This window comes from Pyrus communis, chromosome 6, assembly GCF_963583255.1.
Source record: "Pyrus communis chromosome 6, drPyrComm1.1, whole genome shotgun sequence".
Lineage (NCBI taxonomy): Eukaryota > Viridiplantae > Streptophyta > Magnoliopsida > Rosales > Rosaceae > Pyrus > Pyrus communis.
The window spans coordinates 26,273,559-26,299,593 of record NC_084808.1 but is presented as its reverse complement, the minus strand read 5'-3'; the positions used below and the strand labels follow the sequence as shown (position 1 = coordinate 26,299,593).

Below are 26,035 nucleotides of genomic sequence, written 5' to 3'. Positions count from 1 at the left end.
AAATCTGTTTAGTTAAGGAGATGATAGAGAGAAGAGTAATATCATGCTGTTAGTCAAATAATTGAAACGACAGCTATGGCCTTGAGCACGATCAACAATAAACAAACATAAGTGGGCAAGTAGCGGAAGAGATATGTTCGATTCTGTAATTTTATGATGTGCTCAAACCATTACTGTAAAATGTTATTATTTTACTCAAATTATATCATATTTTTTCTCGCACATTAACTATAGACCGTTTCAAAATAATAACACGTAAAATATAACAACACATGACGGTATTGTTCTGTTCATCCTCAAAATATTATCCAGCACGGCGGCGGCAGCAGCAGAAGAGTTTAACTAGACCCAAAACCTACGCCGAGGAACTTTACGAGGCCAAACCAGTCCCGCCCACGTGTCTCGTAAGCGCTGTCCATGTTAGACCGACACGTGGTTCTATCCCCCTTCTACATTCTCCTCCCGAAACGTGTCACTGGAAGGACAGGTTACTGTTACTAGTGGAGAGACGACAAAAAGACAATGCCGGTCAGGCTACGTGTCGCCACACCATTCCTCAAATCAGCCACTTGGCTCCGCCCAAGTAGTCTTACTTGTCAGAACATCAAGGGCATTTTGGGAAATCCAACAGAAAATCGGCCCACAAACTCCCTCTCCGGTCTCTGCTTTTCTTTCTTTCCTCTTTCGTCTTCTCTCTTTTGTTTTTCTCTCGATTTTCATTTTTTTTTCTGAGCCAATTTTCTTCGGTATCCGTAATCTCGGATATCTCTCAACTCGGGAATTAAACTCGACCGAGTTGAAAACGGACGACTCATAAAGAAGCAGAGAGAGAGAGAGAAAAGAGAGAGAAACGGCTTTCTTTGGTGGGTCGTTTCTGAATCGGATTTTGAACTTAGAGTTCCGAGCGTTGTCGTTCTGCCATCTTAAACAAGTTTCTGCTGATTCAGATCAAAGCTTCAACCTTTCGAATCTGCAGATACACATATATAGCTTCTGAAGCATATATACACACTCATATATATATATATATATCTGTTTTTTCCATGGGGGAAGCTAATGAAAGGAGAAGGAGAGCAATGGAAAATCTCTCTCTGGAAATGGATAAGTATCCGAGAGATTTGCTGCAGAGATTAATGTGCAGAAGCAACGACGCAACGACGCAGTTGCAATATGCAGAGGCTAACGAAGAAGAAGAGTCGGATGAGCTGGAGTTGAATCTCGGGCTTTCGTTGGGCGGCCGATTCGGGGTCGATAAGAGTGCCAAAAACAAGCTAATCCGATCTTCGTCGATTGCCGGAACGATGCCGTTTGTGAGGGACGACAACGAATCGACGGCGCCGTCGTACACGACGGGGCTGATGAGGACCTCTTCGCTTCCGGCGGAGACGGAGGAGGAGTGGAGGAAGAGGAAGGAGTTGCAGACGCTGAGGCGGTTGGTGGCGAAAAGGAGGAGGTCGGAGAAGCAGAGGAACTCAAAGGCCGAGAAAGAAGGGGGTTCTGTGGAGGAGGAGAAGTGCGAACTTGAGGGCTCAGTTGGGCCCAATTTGGCGGGTGGTAGGGGTAATCGGACGGCGGAGCCGCCTTTCGGGTTGCCTAGTTGGGTTGCGGCAGCAGTTGCTACGCAAGCTGCTAGTGGCAGCGGTGGCGGTGGCGGAGTGGAAAAAAATGCATTCACGAAATTCAATGGTGAGATTTTGAGTGGGTTGCAAGGATTTGGCGGACAACCCAATTCGCAGGTCTCGGCGGAGTCACAAGGCGGAAGCTCATCGGGGATGTCGGAATTGGAGAGTAAACCTCTTCCAGGTATTTCAATTTTTCTTAATTCTGTTTCTTAATCTGAATTTTGATGAATTTTTTTCGATTGAAATTCGGTTGTTAAGTGATTGGTTTTGCTTTGATTAGGTGGGTTTTTGTTTTGTTTTGTTTTGGACTAGGATTATACGAGTGTAGGGCAAGTCTGCTACATTAGAAGATGGCATCTTAGGTTGTTTTCCCATGTGGTCTTTCTCTTTTGTTCTTTGTTGTAGGATGGGGTGTTTTAATCACGTGTGTGCTCGCTCTCTTTAGTTAATGGAGTGCGATGCAAAGTTGGTTGCTTTTAAAATTTGGGAACAAGAAAGGGGACATGAGTTTCTCAGCTTAACACACCTAAACAGTTGTTTTCTGTCCGTTACGGTTTAGTTTCCAGAAAGTGATTGATCACACAGACTCAATTCGATATGAAACACAGACAGAGCTTTTGGTGGAAGCTCCCTTTGGAAAGGATGTGTCACCACCGTCGAGTTGATAGGGAAATATAGGTTTAGCTCAAAACTACAAACACTAAATGGAGGACATGGGGTAGGAACCGTAGGATGGTACCCGAAAGTTCACTTTATAACATCTCATGGTTGCTGGTTGTTAGCGAATAGGCCAACAACGCATATCAAGCTAAACTTTCTTAGAGCGAAACTCTTGTTAGAGCTAAAGCCTCTCCTTAGCATTGTTTTGAATTTGAAAAGGATGTGTCTTGTGGCTGCATTTTTGTAAGACGCAGGTAGGGATCGCTTTCGTTTCCAAGGGAGATTCAAGATGTAGCTGATCGGTGTTCACCTTCCACCCTCATGCATGATAGATTTTATCTGAGAATTTTCCAAGGGGAGCGGAAAATGATGTAGTAGTTATACAAGAATGTCGTTGCAGCACATGCTGCAGCAGCTGCACTGATCTCTAACCTGTCCAATAGTATAGTTAGTTTCAAGGTAGGGCCGGATACGTGACAGAACGATTGTAATGTACCAAGCATTTTCTTGTATCTGTTACAAAACTGAGAAATGATGAGTTGGACCTTGTGGTACAAGTGACGACGATTCTGTAACTAAGGCAGTGCAGGGTGCAATTACCGCCAGTGATTCGTTCCCCTGGATTGTGGACAAACTGAGATGCGGTATGAGCAATCTAGAGAAGTAAATATCAAACTTTATAGTGCTCTATGGAAGTTGTTTTCCATTTGATATTGCAGCCTAAACCGAGATGCAGAGCATTCTGACCAAAACGAAATATTGATTAGCCTATCCTAGGAACTGTACTCTTATGATGTAGTCAGGTAGTCTATGGAAGTAGCTTTCTTGTCTGAAGCTGGCTTCTTTCTATCTGTCTTCGTCGATGTGAAAACCTTGTTGGGATGGATTGACATGAAGTTCGATCAAGAGGCTCTTACCTGCAGTGTCTTCAAATTTCCAAATTTGCTAATGTGAATTTGAATGTTGAAATCATAGATTCCACAAACAGGTGAAGGAGAAGAAACAAAAGAGGTAACACTGCTACTTCTAACCTCATAGTTTTCCCTTCACATCACAGGAACCAGCAGCTGCGGTGAAGCAAGAAACCCTACACCCGCTAGCAACCAGTCGCTCCAAGAACGAAGTAATAACGCCGTTGGCTCTTCAGGCACAGGAACAACAGACGACGCATCCAGAACTCCCAAACCCGACATAGAGAACCCGTCTAGGAAGCCAAATACGCAAGAAAACAGCAAAAGGGAAACGAGCAGGAACGGGATGGAGGACATGCCTTGTGTTTTCACGAAAGGGGACGGCCCAAATGGTAGAAAAGTTGAGGGAATTCTGTACCGATATGGGAAGGGAGAGGAAGTGAGAATAATGTGTATATGCCATGGAAGCTTTCTGTCTCCGGCAGAGTTCGTGAAGCATGCTGGAGGGAGCGATGTCACTAACCCACTTAGGCATATTGTTGTAAACCCAGCTGCCCCTTACTTTTTGTAAACAAAAAGGAGAGAGATTTAAATTTGATATATATATTTTTTGTTTTTGTTTATTTATTTTTATTTTTGGTGAGTTCTAGATATGGAATTTAAATAAATTAATATCTATGCATGACAGCAGTGTTCATGGTCCGCGATTGTCTGCGCCTCTAAAATATAGCTTTCTTTTTTCCTTAAGCTCTATATATTTCTCTTATAAGTTCTGAAGAGACGAATATGGTGTCGTCGTCTTCTTACAACGTCTAGTTTCTCTTCTTTACGATCCAAAACACCCTGAATCCATTTCTTTTAATCAAGTATTGTTGTTCATGACGTTTGAACTCAGAATCTCCTCCAACAAAGTGAAGACTGAATCGCATTAGACGAAACGATTGCACCCCCTAAAATTTATAAAATAGCTGTGGGTTTAGGTATCTTCCCTCTAATGTTAAAAAATAAAAATAAAATCCTGTCTGGATTTTATTCTGGACTAATATTTGACTTGTTGGGTAATAAGATCCTCTGCATGCTTGTGCTTGCTTGTGCTGTTTTATTTTTAAGGTTTAAAAAATAGTGTGCAACCTTTCTTTAGGACATTGTAATAATTTTCGTGACGTCTATTTTCCCTTCATACATACTTTTGTTTATTTTAAACTCTTAATTATCCTTCGATTATTGATTACAAATCCAAAATAAATAAGGGCATGTAAAGTAAAAACGTAGGTACGCGAAAATCATTCCTTAGCGCATCGAAGCGATTGTATCAGTTGTTGCCTCTTACACATAGGAAAAAGTAAATGACAAGAGATAACATGACAATCAACTGCTACCCATTTTTCACCAAGGAACAACTAGTCTAGCTCTAGTGACACCAAAGCAGTCATCGGAAAGTTTGAACTAAACAGGGAGGAGATTCCACGAGTACTAGAAAATCTTCGCTATTTAAACCCAATTTGGCTAACCCGTCAGCTGCAAAATTATGCTCTCTATGAACATGCTGCAAATTGCAGCAACTACTACCCATTTTTCAGTTAAGATTATAGATGATCAATTGCAAATGAACTGAGACATCTACTTGTATAACCGCAGGGTTGAAAAAATTTCTCAGCTCAGCAGAATATGCTTGTTGCAGGAAAAACAACAAACTGGAAACCAAAATTCAACTACGCAGAAATGTACAAACTACAAGAATGTCATACCTTCTACACTTCTAGGTTATGATCGCTAGCTCTATACTTTGCTCGTTATCCGCCTTCCTTGAAATAGGTTGGATTCGCTTTAATCTTTCGACGACTTGCTTCATTGTTGGCCTAGAGGCGAGGGTCTTGACTGTGCACGCGACAGCCAAATTCAACATCTCGACTAGATCATTCTGGGGTCCTGCATCCCATAGCCCTTCTATGAAGACCTCCTTATCCTGACCCTTTTCTAACAGCATGTCCACCCAAGAGACAATGTTGAAACCATCGCCATGTGATGAAAACGAAGGGTCCAAGGGTTTTTTGTACGACATCAATTCAAGCAGCACCACACCGTAACTGTAAACATCAGACTTTTCAGACACATGGCAAGTCATTGCATACTCTGGTGCTACGTACCCAAAAGTCCCTGCTGGACCAGTTGTTGCGTGTGTTTCTGAAGTTCCCAAAAGCCTAGATAATCCAAAGTCAGACAAGTAAGCATTGAACTCATCATCCAACAGTATGTTACTTGGCTTGACATCACGGTGTAGGACACGTGGAATACACTCGCTATGCAGATAAGCAAGTGCACGGGCTATATGCAAAGCAATCTTGTGGAGAATTTGCCAATTAAAAGGCCTCTGAGATCTCTCCTTGATAAAGTTTTCCAAATTCCCTCCTGGTAAATAATTATATATGAGCAACATCTCAGCTTCACTGGCATGGTAACCTATTAAAGTCACCAGGTTTGGGTGTCTCACCCTACCAAGGGTTTTAATCTCAGCATGAAACTGTTGAACACCGTGAAACCTTCCAACAGCTAGCCTTTTCACAGCAACAGTGATTCCTGGAGCAATTTCGGCTTTGTAAGTGGCCCCAAATCCTCCGCTGCCAATGTGGTAGCTGCCATTAAAATTCCCTGTTGCTTGAACAATATTCTCAAATGTCAACGGAGCCCCAATGTCTGTAAACAGAGTCATTTCTTTATATTCAAAACCCTGAACCCTGGAATCTGGTATCCACTTTCTCATATAAAAGAACAGGATAACAAGAGAGAGCAGAACCAAAACAACAGCTGATGCAGCTGCTATGGATGCGATCTCGATTGTGCCTAATCCACTATTATCATCACCACCAGTAGTTGCTGATAGAGAATCAGGGTTATGTTGTGAACTCCCATAACTATCTGGCTGATCTGAAGATGGAGCAGTTAGTGAAACAATATGGCATGGAATAAGGAAAGGGTTCCCAAGGACACCGCTGCAGTTCATCACGCTATTGTTCAATGGAAATGAACCAGACAGGTTATTGAAGGAGGCATTGAATGTAGATAGGGATTTCAGATTAGTCAGGCCTGAAGGGATGTGCCCAGAGAGTTTATTATTGTCGAGCAGAAAAACAGTTATATTTTTCAAGTTCACAAGACCTTGCGGAATATCCCCAGAAAGAGAATTTGAAGACAGCTTTAGAACTTCGAGGGAGTGCAACCACACAAAGCTATCAGGAATTGCACCAGTGAGATTGTTGTTGTCCAGGGACAGATACTTAAGATACTTCAAATGACTGATACCTGCAGGAATTTGACCCTGCAGCTGGTTCCAGCTCAAGTCAAGAAAGACAAGAGATTCCAAATGCCCAATATCTGAAGGTATTAACCCAGATAAAAGATTGCCAGAGGCATCCAGGAATCTAAGAGATCTGCACATCGCACCAATCTGAAAAGGAATTTGACCTGACAACTTATTGTCGCTAACATCAATAATCATTCCATCTAATCCGTCACACTTTCCTAGTAAGGTTTCAGGAAATGATCCCGTGAGCTTGTTCCCAGCAGCAAGAAATGCATAAACAGTCTGCTTCCCCAGTCTCTCAGTTGCAAGAGGGAGGTGTTGGATTGGACCAGTGAAGTTGTTACCGCTAAAATCATGAACCACAGTGAAACTACCACCGGAAAGAGGCAAACGGCTATCAAGCTGAGTTTGACAAGTAAAGAGCACTTGATATGGAAATGATGGATTGTTGACTCGGACAAGATCTGAATTTGGGGGCACCTGGGGGCACAATCTGTACAGAAACTCGGGGACAGGTCCAGACATGAAGTTCCCACTGACATTGAAAACAGTCATACATGGAACTGGAAGCTTCTCATCGATCTTCCCACTCAGCTTATTTGATCCCAAATTTAGATAATGCAGCTTCTTGCATCTTTCAAATACTCCAGTGACTTCTCCGCTGAAAAGGTTCCGAGCTAAGTTCAACATTTCCAAGTTCTCACAACCACCCCAATTGCTTGGAAGCTTTCCTTCAAGGGTTGCCCTTGGAGCCCAAACTACTTTCAAATTTGGAAGGGTTGTAATTTCCTCTGGAATGGAGCCTTTGTAATAATTGTAATCATCCACCAAACCACCAGATAAATCAATTGATGTATCTCCATTTGTATTCTGATTGGTTGTCAATGGATTAAAAAGATTCGATAGGACAAGAACAGATAAATTGATACATTGTCCAAGCTCAGCGGGGACTGGGCCACTAAGGCTATTTCTTGAAACATCTAGAACTTCAAGCATTCGAATCCAACCAAGTTCTAGAGGAATGCCACCATTCAATATATTTGAAAACAACAAAAGAGTCCGTAACCACCGACAATTCCCCAAACTACCAGGAATCTTCCCAACAAGGAAATTTCCCGACAGATCAAGATATTCAAGATTTCGACAATAGCTTCCAAATGTGGCTGGTATAGACCCATTTAACCTATTTTGAGCCAAATAAAGCCCCCGCAACTTTGCAAACCTACCAACAAACCCAGGGATGGTTCCACTCACTTCATTACCTACCAAATTCAGCACCTCCAAACCCACACATTTCGAAAGCGAAAAAGGAATCTCCCCACCAATTCTATTAAACCCAAGATTCAATACCCTCAACGTCCTCAAACCCGAAAACCGGGTTGGCAAATTTCCGTTTAACAAATTCCCCTCAAGATCAAGCACTTCAAGCTTCTCCAACCCCCAAATTTCCTTCGGAATTTCGCCACTAAGTTCATTGAAAGGCAGCGATAAAACTCTAAGCTCACTAAGCTTTCCCACCCAAGGCGAAACCTTTCCACCCAATTTTCCACTAACCAAACTTTTCCTCCAAACACCGAACCCATCGTACGGGAATTGAAATTTCAGACTCTGAGAGCAAGAGAGAGCTCGAAAATTACCTCCTTTGGCACCGCTGCCGCCGAGACTGAGCGAAACGACCCTCGATTTGGTGTCGCATGAGACCCCGACCCACGAACAGTGGTGATCGAAGCTGTTGGATCTCCAGCCGAAGAGAACCCCATCCGGGTCGGAAACCGAGCTCTTGATCTCGAGCAAAATCGACTTCTCAGAAAACAGCGCCTCCCCAGAAACGCTACTCCATAAGCAGAAGACGTTGAGAAAAAGCGCGGTTTTAAAATGCAGATGGCATTTCATCTTCTCGGGAACAAAGGGTAAGACCGCGGATGGCTTTTGGCTTTTGCCTTCTCCTTGTTTCTTCGTCTTCTGAAATCTGCTTCTTCTGCTTCTTGGAGAAAACGAAGACTCGGAGGGCATTGGTGTTTCTGTGAATTATTTAAATTTATTGGGCTTCTTTTTCTTCTGGTTTTTCGCGTCGGAAAATTCAATGACCAATGGGGGGAGAGCGAGAGTGGGGCCCCAGAGGACTTTAAGGATGTGGGACCCCTGCATGTCTGTCCAGGTGGCGGTGTGTCTCTGCCACCCAGCCTACCGGTGCTTTGAAATAGGCGCCCAATTTTGAATTTTCAATTAAACATTTATAATTGTTAAACTTTTTATCCTACATTCTTTATTTTAATTTTTAATTATAAAAATTACAATTTTTTTCTTATATTTGATTTACCAATTAAACGATAAATTAATATCTTCAAAATCTAAAGTTTACGTAAAAGTATCATATCATGATTAGTTTCAAACGACACATTTTATTATCCAAATAAAAGACAACATTTCATTAACCATAACGTGCAATCATGGGACATGATTGGTTTATTATGCAATCTTAATTTATGTACGTTAGGAATTACTAATTTTGATACGTTATGTAATTCTTGTTTTGCTACGTATCAAGTTAATGTGTTAGCGTTAACCTAGTTTAGTATGTACAAGCAAATAGTAGGTTATAATCCTTAGAATAAGATAAATTTTCATATTGGAACTTTGTAGTAAAAAAATTATTATATCAATTATATCAATTAATAATTGGGACAAGGACTCAATTAAAGTTTTAAATTTATTAACAAGTAATTATCTACCTCATTTCTTTTTTTTTTTAATCAAGGAAAATAGAGAACTTATCTTAATGATAGACAAAAAAATATCATTAGATAAATAATGTTATCATGCTGTACAATGAATTATATTTTATCTTTAATAATCACTTAAGCATTACATCCCAATAATTTAGAATTAAAAATAAAATAAAAAACCTCCCTCTCTATTTTGTATGTGAAATGCTCTGCCACTTCATAGCTCAATGTCATTTTTCAAAGTGGGACTCTCGATGAACGTTATGCCATCATACAGTTTAATGTTATTTTGTCGTGTCAACTAAAACATTGTACCAAAAGCATGAGGCGGCAGAGAGTTTATAAAAAGTCTCATTTTTTAGGGAGTCCCTTAGCATTTCTTATTTTGTATTTCTGGCTCTGGTAGCACACAGCCACTGCCTTGGGGTCTCAATGTCATCACCTGTGGTTGTTGGCACATGCCACTTCCCATCCTCTGCTTCCTGTTGAGTATTTATCAACAATGCATGATTTAACTAAACCAAAAGGTTATGACTTAAACTGAAAAACCGGATGAACGAAAAAAAATGAGATTATCGGCTGATTATCGCACCTGAATTACAATCGAGTAAGGTGGTGGCATGTGAAGCTTAAGTCCCTGCCTTGAGACGGACAATCGGACCTGCAACGTACGAACAAATGTAACTGCACAGTTCTTTTTCGAATTTCTTGTTACCGGCATTGCCATGCTAATGTAAGAAAGAAATCCGAGAGCAGCTAAGATCCCATTTCAAATTTCTTCCCCTTGCCTTCTTCGAGAAATTTGGGGGTAGTTGTGAAAACAGATCCAAGCGAGAATCCTTCAAGTTCTTTGCATATGGACAACAAACGTCTACATGCAAAAGATTCTTGCAAGTCACGAAAACAATAGTCAGCAGACGCGTGATACCTGATGTTTTTCTTTCCATCTTGGGAAAAAACTAGTCCCTAGAAGTTGGAACAAGTGGTCTCTCATCTCATCGTTTGTCACCATCAAACACTTGCAATTAACAGCAGCGTACAACCAGTACCTACAAATCGCATAGGACTATATTTTAGGCACAGGTAAACTCTGGTAATAATTAGACACAAGTTTGATTTTTCGATGATTGAAGTCATGGAAACAAATTGCAGTATATATTGACTATAACTATGCATGTTCAGTCCAACCCTTGGATCGGTCAAGAGACACAAACTTACCAATCATCATTTGAACCCACTGGAGTAGCGTAAAGTGCACCGGACTTTTTCCAGCTCTCTAACAATCTCTTGTTATTAGGATTCTGAGCAGGGCCACCAGTTACACGATTTTGGTGCAATATAACAAGTGGCAATCTCTTTGATGGGCTCATTTGGCATAAGCGGTTCACCAGAGCATCGAGCTACAACAAAGATGGTCATTAAGCAGCCCATTCATATATCTGATACGAAGAAGTCAAAAGACAGAGTGTCACGAAACTAATCATAGTCTGCCACTCACCTGGAAAAAGCTGAAATTATGTTGATTGATAAGACCGACATTGGCACCATCTACAACTGCATCGAATGGACCATGCCTTTGAAGCCACTCCTGGATGAGTTTAACTTCTAATCAATCAGGACAGCTGACAAACATATTATGTATCATTTGCCTGAGTCATACAAAATAAAAGTATAGACGAATGACTAACTACTAGCATCACGATTACATAACAATAAAACACAAGAAACCCTTCCTTCCGTTAACTTCTTATCGCACGAGGGCTTGGTGGTTCCAAGAATTTGAACTCAGAAGAATGGGAAGACACTGCCACTAGTACTCCTTTTAGAAACTGTGCTTCCCAATAGAGTTATGAACCTATTTTCCTAATAAAAACAGGTTAAATGGAGATATCATATTGCCTTACAATGTTCTTATGGCGGTCTTACTTTCTAAGTGGGATTCAAGCACTAATCATTAGAAAGTTGACTATTCGGTGAAGTACAGATATAGTGGCAACACAATCTATATAACTTAATGCATAAATCCGCCATCCGAAATGAGATCTTCTCATCAATGTAGTGATATGAATATAAAGATGCATATCAAGCAAGTTAAATCGTTTGAGGAAATCCGAAAAGTCAATGCAATCATTCGGTTTTCAAAATTTTGAGTTATGATATGCCGAACTTTAAATATCAGAAACTGAAGTTAACAAACAAGGGAATGCAGAGTCACTCACCTGGAATCGAATGAAATCACCCCGAACCTCCCTTTGGCTAGCCAATTTGCTCAAAGAGGTAGCAAAATTCTCAGTCTATTTCGGGTCAATGTCGATAGAGACGAGCTTTTCACCGCAACAAGAGCATACCCCTGCTTCATCCATCTGAGTCCTCTCCACCCTCCAATTCCCACTCCCAAGCCACCCTCCACCTCCTCTCACAACTCCTTCCCGCACCTTATTCACATCCCAACTCTCGTCGCCTCCTCGGACTTAAACCACTCCTCCACCACCCCATAAGTTGACTCCGAGACCTGCCTCACCGTGGTCCACAACCGGTGCAACATCTCATAAACCTTGTCACCTCTGTTCGAACCAGAACTAACTTTTATCAAAGCAGAAATCTCAGGCTCCTCGGCCGCGACCCCGGATTCAACCATGTGGGCATGGACCTCATAAGCTCTATCAGCCTCTCCCTTCTTACAGAACTCAAACAATGCCGGACCGTAAGACCTCAATTTCGGCGGAATCCCCAAACCCTTCATCTGCTTCACCAAATGAAACGCATGCCATTTCCGGGGCCTCCGCCGCGATCGCTAGCCTCGCCGCGCTGGTGAAAGTTGCCTCAATGGGGACAACCTTATCCTCAACCATCTGGCGAAAAATCTCAAACCCCCTCTTCAAACCCACATCACCGTCATCGCAGCCGCCGTTGGAGGAGCAAAGGTAGAGCAGAACATTGTAATGGTGCAGGCCAAGCGGCACCCCATTGCTCCTGGCCTTGTCGTAAAGGCTCAGAGCTTGGATCAGCTGGCCGTGCCTGGAACACATGTCTAGCTTGTACTTCAGGACCCCCTCGGGCGACTCCCGCCGCGCTTTCCTTTTGGCTTTGTTGGAAACCGCCGGATACGACGGCGACGGCGAGTCGTTGGAGAGAGCCAGAGTGCAAAGGTTGAGTCTTTTGTCCATGGAGAAGGTGCCAGCAGAAATTGGGGTCGGTTTAGATTTAGGGAAGCGGAGAATTGGGCGGAAGAAACAGCGGGACGTTCGGGAGATTAGGGGGAGTGGGATTTTGATGAAGAAGAAGAGCGGCGAGGTTCTTAGCAGAGCGCTGCCGTGCAACTTTTTAATTTTTTTTTTTTGTTGAATTGTAAATTGTAATAAAAGGGAAACATTGGGTTATGGAGAATAAGTCGGAGAATTTCGTGTGGTGTTCATGTCAGCTCAGACATGAACTGAATTCTACAGAGGTTTTGGAAATCTCTGCACCTAAAACCCTAGCTGCCAATACTTGAGCGGGGAAACGACACGTCGTATATGTTTCTCTTTTGATTTTATCGTCGATTTACTTGTTTATTTCGCTAAATTTGTATAGAAAAGTCAATTTTTTCTCTAAATTTTAATTTTAGCCAATACATCCCACCACTTCCCTTAATCATTCTCTATTTCCTTTTTTTTTTTTTCATATAATTTCTATATATCTCTGGCGAATCCAATAAAAAACAAAAACAAAATAAGCTTTGCTTGTTTTGGTAAAAGGAGGAAGAATCGTACAACCCAAGGAAGTTAACTTTTATCAATGCCTTCGGCTTTATGTGGATGTCCAGTTTCAATGAGATAACAAAGCAGCTAACTTATACACGTATAAATCCAGTTCTTTCTTTTTCTCAATGTGTTCAACTAAGCCTTCTCTACCTGTTACTTTGCTCCTCAAACAAGACGATCCACGGCCAAGAAATAGCTTCCGACCATGACGAATGATGCGATCCCGCTGCGAGCCATCCGTAACCCAAGGCCGCGGAACAGGAGATTCCTGTCTGAAGGGTGGATCCCTGTAACTCTCTCAAACCTATTCCCTGGTCTTCCCCATTTCAGAAGCTTCCTCTCCATTGAGACATACTGCCCACCACAAAACACAAATGACATTTGCAATCAAAACAAACCTTATAACAGATAACACGCATTGATCAACATGCTAGCAAGTGTTGTCTAAGTATAAATCATGATACGTGCATCAAAGGTGTATCGTTCTCAAACTAGACTAAACTTTGCCAAGAGTAAGTAACATACCTTGGGCAGCACAGTACATTCTGATCGAGATTTGGCCGTGTCAAAACAATGAGAAGCAGCTGCAGCAACAGAACCAGAAATTCCAGCCGCAATACTAATAGCCAAAGGAGAAAGTGGACCGATTTCATCATCCGACCTATGAGAAAACAAGTTCACTTCAACAACATGGAAAAAGGGAAACATAAAACAATGCATCTTTGTTCAACAGGTGCTCCTTTTAGCAGTGCAAAAAAATGGTACTCGATGGTGTGATTCAACTAAGAAACAGGTTAGTCAATAGCAAGTTGCATTAATACCTGGGTTCGGGATCCATCCCCACTGCCTTCCAGTCAAGCATTGCTCGGTGTAGAGATTGCCAAGTAGAAAAGAATATGCCACCAAAAACTGAATCCCGAACAACTCCTGGCCGTAGACCTCTCCATAATGCACCCCATCCTTCCAAAGAGATGATTTCAGATGGTTTCCTGACACTGAACACTGAGGGTGGTTTCCCAGATCCTGTCATCATCCATGGGTACTCTTGTAAAGCACTCGTCATATTAGGATGCTTGGTTGTTAGGGTGGATAAAAGGGCAACAGAAGAATTTAATGCCTTCATGTCCGGACTACACCCACGTAGCAATCTTTGAATCAAAGGTGCAACAGCTTCCTTTCCTGGGAGAGAGGCCGAGTTTGGAATGCGAGAAGCAGAGGTCACCTGGGCACGTAGTTTTATAAGTTCAAATGGGGAGCTTATTAGTGATTCTACAACACCAGAAACAAGTCCCGCCAGGAGGGCCTCAGAGACGTAGACATAGTTATCTTCTCGACCATCTGCCAAAAAAGTATTTGCAACCACAAAAGGTGTCGGAAGCTGTAAATCAATGTATAATAACGATGAATTTTGGTACCATGTGTATGCACGTGTTTATTATCAGTTACCCAAAAATGAAGAGAAAATACCTTTATAGAAGGCAGTCAAAATTTCATAGGTTCCAAAACGAGCTCCCAACCCCAAAGTTCTTCCCGCTGCTAACCATAGAAAACCGTTGTACAAACCTACAACATGCATCACAGGCCAAACTTAACAATCATCAGCAAGCACAACACTGGGGAGGAAAGGAACCCTGTAAGCGCAAACAGAAAGCAGTGGAGAAAACAACAGGACTTGAAAAAACTAATGAAAATCGGGGAAGCACCTGAATTTCCTGAAAAATATCCAACTCTCTTTAAAACCTGAGTAGTTGTCAATTGCTTACTAGAACCTGAACCAACCTGTTCCCCCAATAAAAACAAATGAGGATTCAGGTTAGAAACGGATTATGACATGGCTCTTCACAAAGCAAAAAACTTGTAAAGCATCAGAAATCTAGGCAATGATGCCGGGGAGCAAACCTGAATAAGGGTTTTGATTGTATCAAGAGGGTAAGTAAGGGCTGTGCCTAATGCCACTGAACCTACACCAGAAAGTGCATGGATTGCAAATATCTGGTTCTTTAACAACTCCTCCATCTAAACATTCAGCAAACCAAACACCATAAAAATAAAAATAAAAGTAAAATTTACAATCAGAAATTGAGAAATAGATTTATACCCCATTCAATTTTTACAAAAAAAAAAATAAAAATTTCTTCGCAACGCTGTTCCGCACATGTACTCGACAATTTTCAGATACAAATTCATGCGATTATGATGTTATCAACCAATTTGTGAACGTAAAGGCACAAAATTTTCAAACGAGATTCTACTTAATCAAATACATAAGCAAACAATAAGAGCCGACAGAAAATACATAAACATTGGTCCCTTTCAGGCATTTCAACAAACACCTTGTTTGCAAAATATATACTAAATAAAGGGGCGACCCCAAGCCAAGAAGGCTCTCACTTGGGGGGAACATCTATGCAGCCTTACTTTTGCTTTGCAAAGAGGCTATTTCCACGACTCGAGTTCGTCACAAAGGAGCAACCTTTCCGCTGTGCCAAGCTCGCCCTCTCTGCAATATATATACTAAAAAGATGAAAACCCGATAAACAGAAAGGAAAATGACGTAAGCATATAAAAGAAATGCTTAAAACGAGCGTTTAGCAATTAGCATTTGATGTTTGAAATCTCATCGGAGAATAATTTACCGGCACCGGCGCTGTTCAAGTCACCTTCTTTTTCGTTCGCCTTCTTCAAATTGTCCGATGAATTCCAGCTCTCAACAATTTTATACGAAGACCGAAATGCAAGATTGTCGAAAGAAATTCAACTGGGATCGCAAAACGTTATATTTGTATTTTTATTTCTGAGACTCAAAAAGTAGGACCAAAACTCTGGAGCTAGGGAGCAGTGAGCAGCTCATCAGCATGGAGAAACTGAGGAGGGAATGGATGATTGGTTTTTGGGCCTGTGACCTTTCAGCCCAATCCATATTTTTTTTTTGGGTATATTATCAATTTCCCCCCTGAACTTGTGACCATTAGCCAATTTCCCCCCTCAACTTTAATTTTGGCCAATTTCCCCCCTGAACTCTCATGATTAGTCAATTTCCCCCCTCAACTTTAATTTAGCCAATTTCCCCCCTCAACTCTTATAATTAGTCAATTTGCACCCTACTGTTAAATTTTTAATTTGATCATAATTAAACAAGTGTGTGTAAGAAACTAAATAAGATGTATGTTAATCATGTTCCTATATCTTTATCCTATTACAAATAGATTAAAATTTAGAATTTTACAATTTATCATAGATAGTATTATTAGTCATAATAAATCAGTATGGAGTAATTTTATTTGATTTTTGACCATACAAAATTGATAACAAAAAGGATTGATGTGTAAATTTTTGTATGTGAATACAATTTTCTTTGTAAAAGTGAAAGCTAAGTTCAAGTAAATTGCGGAGAATCGAGCTTTAGTAAAAAAATGGATAGTCTATTCATAATTTTCGACTCCTTATTAAGAATAACCCATTTTATTGAAATAGGTTTGATCCATGAGTTTAGGATTATTATTTCTTTTTGTTATTATTTCTTCTTCTACATGCTTTAAACCCAATTCATAACTTTTTCTTATAATCAACCCATGTCACATACTAACTGTATTATGTTTTTGTACATTTTACCCTATATTATGCAGGTGAGTTTATGTTAATTTTAGTACTTTGTTGGAAGCTATTAGAAAGATTGAAAATTAAGAAAAGAATAGATGGAAAATTAAAAAAAAAAAAAAATTAACAGTAGGGTGCAAATTGACTAATTTTGAGAGTTGAGGGGGGAAATTGGCCAAATTAAAGTTCAGGGGGGAAATTGACTAATTATGAGAGTTGAGGGGGGAAATTGGCTAAAATTAAAGTTTAGGGGGGAAATTGGCCAATGGTCACAAGTTCAGGGGGGAAATTGATAATATACCCTTTTTTTTTATACAAAAACATTCAAAACCACTCTAATCTTATTTATGAGATAAGAATTTGAACTTAGGTGCAAGTACTAAGAGGCGGGCGTACTGCCCTGATTACTTTTACTTTGGATAGAAGTGAATATTTGATGACAATTGATTTTTACAAAGTAATTTATAATATCAGCCGTTCCGATTATAAGTATAAAATTTTGTAAATCATGTTATGCCAGCTAGACATATTCTGGCATCTTCTAACATGTCAGATTGCTCTGGCATGTATCGATATCTGTTTAACTGTGCGCAACTTCAGTTGACGACAAGCTCACCAAATGTTCAACTAAATACCTCAACAAATAAACTGAAATTTATTTTGCCCGCTTCACACTTTTTTCTATTAAAAAATATAGATCTTTAACACTATGATCCCCCAACGCTCTAATCCTGAATCTGCTATTGAAAGTGAGTAGCCGAGTATTGTTATTTCCACTGTCTTATTGCGAGTGTGAACTGAGAGAATGATGTTAGAGTTTTTTCTATACAAAACCTGCCTTTTGAACGAGTATCGTTGCAAATTTCGGGTAGTATTAGGTTGGCAATTTTTTGCACGAGTTGTAGACTCGACACGAACATAATAAGTTTCGAGTGAACCCGTCAACGAGTCAGTTTGTTACCAAAGTACCTGTTAAGAACCCACTAACTAATCGGATCGTTATCAGATCACCTATTAAGAACTTAATAAGATATCGTTTGCCAGTAAATACATTAGACATGAAAAATTTCTTGCATGACTAACCTAACACAAAATGACACAACCCGTTAATGAATTGGGATGTTACGGGTCACTTGTTAGGAAAACGGTTTGACACAACACGAACCCTTAAGATAATAGACATGACACGAAAATAATGCGAACATAACATACACGACCTGTTTGCCAAATTTAGGTAGTATTCAGAAAAGGTAGCGCACAATTTTCCCTGTTGTATGCTAATGCATGCATTATAAAACGCATTTAACCTACTGTATACTACAGTTACACGGTACACCTGAGAAAAATCTGAACCTGAAACTAGTAACATTAGAAGTTCTTGCAACTAGGTTATCTGACGTAGAAAACACCGCTAACTATCGATCAGCGACTGAATTCGCTAACAATCTCGTGTAAACTATACATTCTTTTCTCAGTACATGTATATGAAGGGAAGGTTAGGAATTCATTATATGGACAAGGAGAAGGCTTACATGCTTACATTTCTCAACAACAGCAACAACAAGAAAAACATCGACGCCGACGCCGGCGACAAGAACAACCCCACTTACACCAAGAAAAGCAACAAAGCCAATAGGAGGCTTTTGATTTGATCACTTTTTTGGGCGGTAAGAGGACTGGTGGTGGCGGCGGCGGCAGCTCCGGCTCCGGCTCCGGCTCCGGCTCCAGACACGGCTCTTCGGCAAATTGTGTAACCTTCACGGAACTTTTCATCCTATCTGTCATCCCATCTGACAATCTGCATAACATAATGTACATAACATTCACAGACCATGGATTTCAGGAGAAACGGAAAGATGACAGTGCATTCATGCTGCTGAGTAAAGGAAAATATTTTGTTGAAGAAAAGTTATGTTTTCACTTAAGGCCCGACGAATGGCCACCATAGCTAAAGAGACATGCATACATGCTTGAAGAAACACAACACACTCTCTTTTGGAAACAGTTCCAAGAATAGCAGAACGCCCAGCTGCAGTTCGAACAATAGCAGCTTGGCCATGTAACATAGCAGAACGCCCGGCTACAGTTAGAACAGCAGCGCAATGGCCACGCACGCTTCTTTGTTCTGCAATAAACAAAGGGTGCATTCTTCATGGACTAAGTTCGGGGTTTTGAATCTTAGCCAATAAATTCTGTAGGCATGCATATGCCTGAATTTTGTGTGTGCACGGTCATGTATAATACTAGAAATTGTTACGCGAACGCCAAATCTGTAGTATATATATATATATGAAACTGCATGTATATATGCTCATCCTAAAATAACAATGCATTACATCCATGTGAAAAGTAGGGTACAAACATGCATAATTCACCTTAGAAAATGTATATAGACGTACATTGGGAAGGCAAAAGAGCGTGTGCTAGTTCCACTCGCATCAGAACGGCGAGAGAGGGTAGGGGATTTTACGGGTCCAGTTGGTGCAGGCACCCTTCCCTCGCTATGATCTTCAGCATTTGCTCTTGCAGTGTTCTTAATGGTCTCATCTGCCACTCCAACTCCAGATTCCCTCACTTCTTCAATCCTCACTTCTTCAATCCTATCGCTTTCAATTTCTACCACTGGAACATGAGGGGCCGGATTGAGTGCAAACAACTCGCCCGATTTGTTCAGTTCCCCAGACTTACCCAAATCACCGAGCAAAAGTATGTGGTCTCTTGAAAAGCTATTGTTTCCTAAATGAATGCTAAAAAGCGACTCATTTGATGCAACACTCCATTCCAATTCTTTGTTGGATTTACTTCTTGAAAACACAGAAGACGGGATCCTGTAAGGATCATATCCTCCTCCAAACCGATCCATCGTTTGGATTGAAGGGGATTCTGTTGGTGACAAGCCGGGCACCATGGACCCATGGGTGACATCAGAAGCTCGGGACGTCGATGCAGGACCTACAGAGCTAGAGTCATGATGTTGAGGGAGAGAAGAAGTATGTGTTGAAGTGGTAGTTCTGTTTGTATCCACTTGGAAGAGATCTTCCAATGACGAGTCCGATGCCAAAGAAGACAAAGAGGATACGGAGACTAGCTTTCTGGTCGGGACACGACCACCTTCATTAGTAGTGGCCTCTGGAAGTATTGTTAAATGGCTACTGTCATCACTCCCGTCACGAACCTTCGGTCTTTCCGAACGCTTACTGCCTCCACTTCCATCAACAACTCTTTCCGAACGCTTACTGTTTCTGCTGCTTCCGGGTTCTAAGTCCATAGCTGAAACATGCACGAAACAAATTTCGTAACAGAAATACTTGATAAAGTTTGCCATCAAATGCCAATATTATTTCAATAAAACCTAGCTATGATTTGCATTTTAGGAAATGCTTCGTGAAACAGACCTATCCAAATAATAGGTCATTATCAATTTTATAACTTTTACGACGTGACTTCTTTCATTCCGAGTAAGTAAACATGTATACGTAATGTAACCAAAAGCTTTAAGACCATAAAATATATACATTTTATGAGTTCATCATGTCAACAATTACCAGTTTACCTGCATTGCGTATCATCTGCAGACATTTTCATCATTTCATGGCAACAAAAAATAAATAAAAAAATGAGAAAAAATTATCCTTCCCCAAAAAAATTATTATAAAATTTAATTTTCAAATAAAAGATATGAATTCGATAGCTAAATTCAAATTGATTAAAAATGAAGAAAATAATTAAGCTCACCTGAATCATAAGAAATAAGTGCTTAAATTTCTGAATTTCCAAATGATCCTATCAGCATTCCTGTGTCTCCTCCTCACCTCGATAATTATATATATTTTTGGTAGAATAAACCTCCCCTCGCCTGAATTGAATGACTAAATTCCCAAGAAATATAAATTAAAAATTTTAGAAAAAAAAAAAACAAATTGAATATGTGAGAGAGGAGAAGCACTTTGATTGCTAAACCCTAATTTTGAAAAAAAAAATAAAATTAAACAAAATTAGGGCTGAAAGTTGTCGCCCTTGAATATCTGAATATGTGGTTTTGGAATTAGGGTTTGTGAGTGGGAAAATCTGGTGATGGAAGGCGTAGCGAAACTTTCGGCGTTTCTTTGGGTTCTACTTCTATCTGTATCTGTAAGCCTTTCGCGTCATCTTTAACTTTCCCTTACCTTCTTTGGGCGCTGAAGGCCTATCTTATGCTAGGCTTTAATTCCGGTCGCCGTGCTCATCCCATATGAAGAGGCCACGTAAAACAAGGACGTTGTGACAATTTGTTTAGATTAGGATCAACATGATTCAATCTGATTTATTTCGTACATATCGCTCAATGATAAAATGGGTCAAATTCTACAAAATCAAACCTATAAGACTTAACATGACATATAGTTTGATAATGGAAGTAATAAAAGGGTTGAGTTAGCGGCAACATATCGATTTTAACACGACAAATTTGTTTTAAGTAAATTTAGTCAAGTGTTGGAAGTGGTTGGTGTGCATCATGTGTGCATTTGAAATTAGAGTGTTATGTGCGAGTTGAGAGAAAGTTTTAATATTTAGTTTATTGGTTTGTTACTTTGTTTATAAATATACTCAGTTCATTTGTCATAATATTATGATCTAATGATATTATTCTTTATTTGCAAGTGAAATATTTTAAGTTCGATTCTCATCAAAAATGAATTTGAACCATATTATTATTAGCCCATTATGAGGCTTAGCCTACTCCTCCACAATACCGTTTGGTCAGTGTGTGTGTGTATATATATATGTACATATATATATATATAATATAATTTGTTTTTTCCTTGTTAAGGAAGTTTCAAGATTTCCTTAAGATTTAGTAGAAGAACTTTGAGTTTGAAACAAGAAGATGAAGCTTTATGCAAAGCTTGAGTTTTTTACTATTCGAGAAGGTGTTAATGGCAACGACCAATCGGCGAAAACGTTTTAGAGTTGTGCGTGCAGGTAATAATAGTATTTTCTTGTTAAAAAGTTGTCATTTAATGAAATATAATTATATATTTTTTACATATTTTGTCGGTAAGTTTTTTACATCGGCACTTGAAACTTTTCATTCTTAAATTACTGTAACAATTTCAAATCATTTTCTCTTTCTCTCTTTTTTTTTTTTTTTTTTTTATCGAAGGAAAGAATTTTATTAGATTAGAATTGAAATGTTTACATCAAAAGCTAGAGTGTTAAACAATCCTTATGGCTCGGAATAGTCTCATCCATAAGAGTCTCTCTCTCGTAAGGCAGAAGCGGCCACTAGATGTATTTCCGTATTACAAATACAAGAAGCAAAAATGATACCCATTGACCCTAGCCGTTGCTTCACATATTGAATATCAAGAAGGAGTTTTTTCAATTATAACATTTAATTAAGCCTTGCCATTAATCATATCCACAAGTGCCTTAGAATCTTATTCAATCTGAACATAATCAACTCCCATATCAATACAAGCCAACAAAGCCATACGCACCAATTCCACCACTATATTAGGCTAGATTCGCGTGGAAAATTCCCCACTCCACCTGGTCCCGTGAAAAATACATGCGAAATTCCGTACCACCCATCCATACCCCTCCTCATCTGGATTCCTTTTTTCCCCCTTAATAATAGTATTTTCTTTTTGTTTAAAAGTTGTCTTTTAATGAAATAAAATTATATACTTTTTATATATTTTGTCGGTAATTTTTTACGTCGGCTAAAAGTTATTGTTCACTTTCATTTTTCAAACTGCTGTTAAAATGAATTTGGTAAGACTTACCTAAATATATTAAGATAGTTTTTCCTACTTATTAGGGTAGGTAATATCATTTATTATATATATATATTAAGATCATTTAAAAAAATAAAATTGTTATTGACACTTCAAAAACCTCATTAGTAAAATTGACCATTAAAATTCTCCAATTATTACTAGTTAGCACACGTGTACACTTTTGATCTGATTAGCAAATTGATAGCAACCATTAAAATTCTCCAATTATTACTATTTAGATTTTAAAAAAAAAAAAAAAAGTAAACGGGGGCGGGTATGGTAGTTGGATGCTATCTCGGCTTTCCCGGAGTACTGTCATCGGCCTCCTCTGTTCACTGAGACCAGGAAGCACATCCTTCGCTTCTCTCAATCTTGAGCTACTGAACACTTCCAATCCCAGGTCAGAATCCCGAGCTCTTTCCTCTAGGTAATTTCCGTTAATTCTTCGATTTTCCCATCTGGGTTTTCTCAGATTCTCTGTCATTTTCTGATTTCCTTTTGTGCATTACTCTGATTGCTTAGTAAACTGTATAGTTTGAGCTAATGATGGATTGGATTGAATTGGTTTGTTTTGGATTGGATTGGTCTGGTTGGATTGGATTTAGCTGTTTCTTGAGACTATTTGAGCTTTATTGTTTATTGTTTTTTGTTTTTGTAGAAACTGAATCAACTCAAGAAGATTTTAAAGTTCCGTTCTTTTGTTCTTTGTATTGAGTAGATTTCATCCACTGATACTTTCCACACTCAAAGTTGCTTGCTTTTATTTGTATTTTTGATGAAATTATACAGTTGAATTTACAATTTTCAGATTCGACTTTAGACATGTGCCAAGAACATGAATGTGCATAGATATGGTGGTTGCGCTTTCATACATAGAAATCCGCTTATAACTAGGTTGCTCAGACATGAATGTGGTTGCTTTGGCTTGCATTTTAGTACCGATTGATATGCACCAACGTGGAAGTTGCCTTCTTCCAGATTTTGGATTAGAACCCAAAGCAGGGTGAATAAAATCTGATGGAAAGATTGCGATCTCGAACCCCTTTACTTCCTTCTGATCTTCCAGAATCCACCTCCTCTAACAATACTGAAAGCGCTCAGTTAAATGCACATGGAGTTCGTGGGCTGTCTGGTATTCAGGGACTGAAGAAGAGAGGTCACGGAAGTCGTTCTTGGATAAAGATTGATCCGCTTGGGAATATAAGTATTTTGGAGCTTGACAAGGCTACTATAATGAGACATTGTTCGTTGCCTGGAAGAGATCTCCGACTTTTGGATCCTTTGTTCATATACCCTTCTACAATATTAGGAAGGGAGAGAGCTATTGTTGTTAGTCTTGAACAGATCAGGTGTATAATCACCGCTGACGAGGTTATCCTGATGAATTCCCTGGATGGATGTGTTGTTCAGTACAAGTCTGAATTGTGCAAACGCCTAGAGTCAAACAAAGATCAATCTGGTATGGAATTGGAAACTAATCTACCTGATATCTGATATCTTTTACTGCCTTGGGGTTTATTCGTACTTTTCCAATGTATGTGAGTGATAACCTTTTTATACCATTTCTAAAAACATCTTATCTGATAGCGAAATAGGTTTCCACAAAAAGTAAGCGACCACTTATTTCTCCACCCAAATTTAAGCCTTTATTTTCCTTTGTATTTTTTTTATTGCCAAAGTAAAAATTCAATGTCGAATGCATTTCTGACAAGTCTAATTTGATTCAGATGACTTGCCTTTCGAGTTTAGAGCATTGGAGCTGGCTCTGGAACTAACCTGCATGTCTCTAGATGCTCAGGTATCAATCTATTTGCAGCACAACCTATCAACTAATTTTGGTACATGCTTCATTTATCCCCAGGCAGTTCTTTGTTCACTACGTTCTGGCGGTATAGCTCTCCCTAAATTTGGTAGAGTCCCTAGTCGTGTATTTGTTGTCATTCAGAACTCTATATGTAATTTTATTGTGAACTTGTATATTAGATGAAGTAAAAATTGACAAAAACTAGGAAAAAGAAGCAGGAATCGTCATCAGCACAAGCCCATTACATTAATGAAGTTCTTCAATGTGATAGGTAAAGGAACTGCAAATGGACATATACCCTGTGCTGGATGAACTAGCATCATCAATAAACACTGTTAATCTGGAGCGTGTGCGTAGACTCAAAGGTCACCTTCTTGCATTGACTCAACGAGTTCAAAAGGTAAGTTCGTTCTATTGGCACCCAAAAATTTGCTCTCTGAACCTCAAGTGGAGTAGTAGCATCTTCATTTTTCTCTCATTCATTTCTACTTTAGAGAGCAAATTTTTCATAATATACATGTTCTCTGCTCTTCATCTCCTCAATTCAATTGCTTTTAATTCATTCTAGGTCCGTGACGAAATAGAACATCTCATGGATGATGACGGTGACATGGCTGAGATGTACCTTACTGAGAAGAAACAAAGGTCAGAGGGTTATCCCTTAAGTGACCTTTGTTTTCAAACTAACACATCAGGCGAGGAAACAATTGTTTCAAAATCTGCTCCTGTTTCTCCAGTGGGGTCACTCAGTGGAGCACATCAATTGCAAAGGGCTTTTACCAGTTTTGTGAGTTCAAGCGGGAATGGAAGCTTATTGAGTTCATCTAATTTCGGAGAAAACATTGATAAACTGGAAATGCTGCTTGAAGCATACTTTGTTGGCATCGACCATACTCTCAACAAGTTGTTATCGGTAGGAGATGTTTTATGCTCAGTGAATATATATATTTATTGATGATGCAGCTTTGAAAGAATGCATTGATGATACGAAGATTTGATTAAATATTAAACTGGCAATAAGTGATTGACACAAGCTTATATCTTGTTTTGGTGATGCAGCTGAAAGAATACATAGATGATACCGAAGACTTGATTAACTTTAAACTGGTAAGGAGTGATTAACCGCTTCCACTTTCTTAATTACTACAATACAACAGGTGAATTCTAATATTGCGCTTTATATGGGACAGGGCAATGTTCAGAACCATCTGATACAGTTTGAGTTGCTCCTTACAGCGGCTACCTTCTTGGCTACTGTTTTTGCCGCTGTTACAGCAGTATTTGGAATGAATTTACCCTCCACTGTTTTCGATAGTCCATCTACATTCAATTGGGTTTTTGGTTTTCAGTGGTGTTGCCTGTGGGTTCCTGTACTTCTCTTTTCTGATTTATTTTAGGTATAAAAGGATCTTTCCCTTGTAAAGTATGAAATTGACGATTCACATTCTAATGGTGAAACTGAATGTTATTTATCAGGGAGAAGAAAAATCCAATTGATTTTACATGTATTGCTGGGAACGAAAGTACTTTCGATATCTATGAATCAATCAGTGATGTTTTTCATTTCCAAATCCATTAAGCGCACCTTCTTTTCACTGGCTTCAAGTGCTGCCTCAAGCTCCACGATTCGTGCTTCGAGCCTCGACTCAGTCACTTCATACAGACGCAAACTCAGCTCCTGAGGCGACGCGCCTTTGTTAATTTCCTCCTGAGCATTCATTTCCAAAAGCTCTAGTTCGGCTAGGAGCCCTGCCTCAATTTTTCTCATTGCTTCAGCATCATCCACCGTTTGATCATCGAGCCTTTTCGCAACACATTTGTTCGATTTCTCCAGTTCTTGTACATTGAAGGAGGTGATGATCTGCTTCTCAGTTCCCTGGAATCTGAAACCCTCCTCCTCCTCGGGTAG

At 39.7% G+C, this 26,035-nt stretch overlaps 4 protein-coding genes and 2 pseudogenes across 4 annotated transcripts; 2 read left to right on the top strand and 4 right to left on the bottom strand.

Moving 5' to 3' along the window:
• The first annotated feature begins 671 nt into the window (after positions 1-671).
• Positions 672-3,881, top strand: LOC137737493 (ninja-family protein AFP3). Its single transcript, XM_068476990.1, has 2 exons — positions 672-1,803; positions 3,340-3,881. Exons 1-2 carry the CDS (start codon positions 1,044-1,046, stop codon positions 3,762-3,764), a joined length of 1,185 nt encoding a protein of 394 aa, XP_068333091.1. The 5' UTR covers positions 672-1,043; the 3' UTR covers positions 3,765-3,881.
• A 970-nt stretch (positions 3,882-4,851) lies between these two features.
• LOC137738044 (LRR receptor-like serine/threonine-protein kinase RPK2) lies at positions 4,852-8,534 on the bottom strand. The gene has a single exon (XM_068477648.1). The coding sequence runs from the start codon at positions 8,505-8,507 to the stop codon at positions 4,953-4,955; it is 3,555 nt and encodes a 1,184-aa protein (XP_068333749.1). The 5' UTR covers positions 8,508-8,534; the 3' UTR covers positions 4,852-4,952.
• Positions 8,535-9,295: 761 nt separating this feature from the next.
• LOC137737592 (proteinaceous RNase P 1, chloroplastic/mitochondrial-like) lies at positions 9,296-12,531 on the bottom strand (annotated as a pseudogene).
• Positions 12,532-12,563: 32 nt separating this feature from the next.
• LOC137737591 (uncharacterized) lies at positions 12,564-15,022 on the bottom strand. The gene is made up of 6 exons (XM_068477125.1): positions 14,863-15,022; positions 14,667-14,742; positions 14,431-14,526; positions 13,785-14,301; positions 13,489-13,624; positions 12,564-13,317 (listed from the first exon to the last, which is right to left on the bottom strand). Exons 1-6 carry the CDS (start codon positions 14,977-14,979, stop codon positions 13,129-13,131), a joined length of 1,131 nt encoding a protein of 376 aa, XP_068333226.1. The 5' UTR covers positions 14,980-15,022; the 3' UTR covers positions 12,564-13,128.
• A 2,840-nt stretch (positions 15,023-17,862) lies between these two features.
• LOC137736325 (uncharacterized) lies at positions 17,863-19,828 on the bottom strand. The gene is made up of 3 exons (XM_068475613.1): positions 18,960-19,828; positions 18,217-18,358; positions 17,863-17,877 (listed from the first exon to the last, which is right to left on the bottom strand). Exons 1-3 carry the CDS (start codon positions 19,826-19,828, stop codon positions 17,863-17,865), a joined length of 1,026 nt encoding a protein of 341 aa, XP_068331714.1.
• Positions 19,829-22,592: 2,764 nt separating this feature from the next.
• Positions 22,593-25,634, top strand: LOC137737680 (magnesium transporter MRS2-5-like; annotated as a pseudogene).
• Positions 25,635-26,035: the final 401 nt, after the last annotated feature.

Bases quoted from the DNA above. Each gene is read 5' to 3' on its own strand.
- LOC137737493 (XM_068476990.1), top strand. From the start codon at position 1,044: ATGGGGGAAGCTAATGAAAGGAGAAGGAGAGCAATGGAAAATCTCTCT. The intron at 1,804-3,339 runs GTATTTCAATTT...TTCACATCACAG, and splicing joins GGAGAGTAAACCTCTTCCAG to GAACCAGCAGCTGCGGTGAA.
- LOC137736325 (XM_068475613.1), bottom strand. From the start codon at position 19,828: ATGGACTTAGAACCCGGAAGCAGCAGAAACAGTAAGCGTTCGGAAAGA. The intron at 18,359-18,959 runs GTACGTCTATAT...TATGTTATGCAG, and splicing joins CGCTCTTTTGCCTTCCCAAT to ATTGTCAGATGGGATGACAG.
- LOC137737591 (XM_068477125.1), bottom strand. From the start codon at position 14,979: ATGGAGGAGTTGTTAAAGAACCAGATATTTGCAATCCATGCACTTTCT. The intron at 14,743-14,862 runs GTTTGCTCCCCG...TTGGGGGAACAG, and splicing joins CAATCAAAACCCTTATTCAG to GTTGGTTCAGGTTCTAGTAA. The intron at 13,625-13,784 runs GTATTAATGCAA...GTTTTCTCATAG, and splicing joins GGGATGGATCCCGAACCCAG to GTCGGATGATGAAATCGGTC.
- LOC137738044 (XM_068477648.1), bottom strand. From the start codon at position 8,507: ATGCCCTCCGAGTCTTCGTTTTCTCCAAGAAGCAGAAGAAGCAGATTT.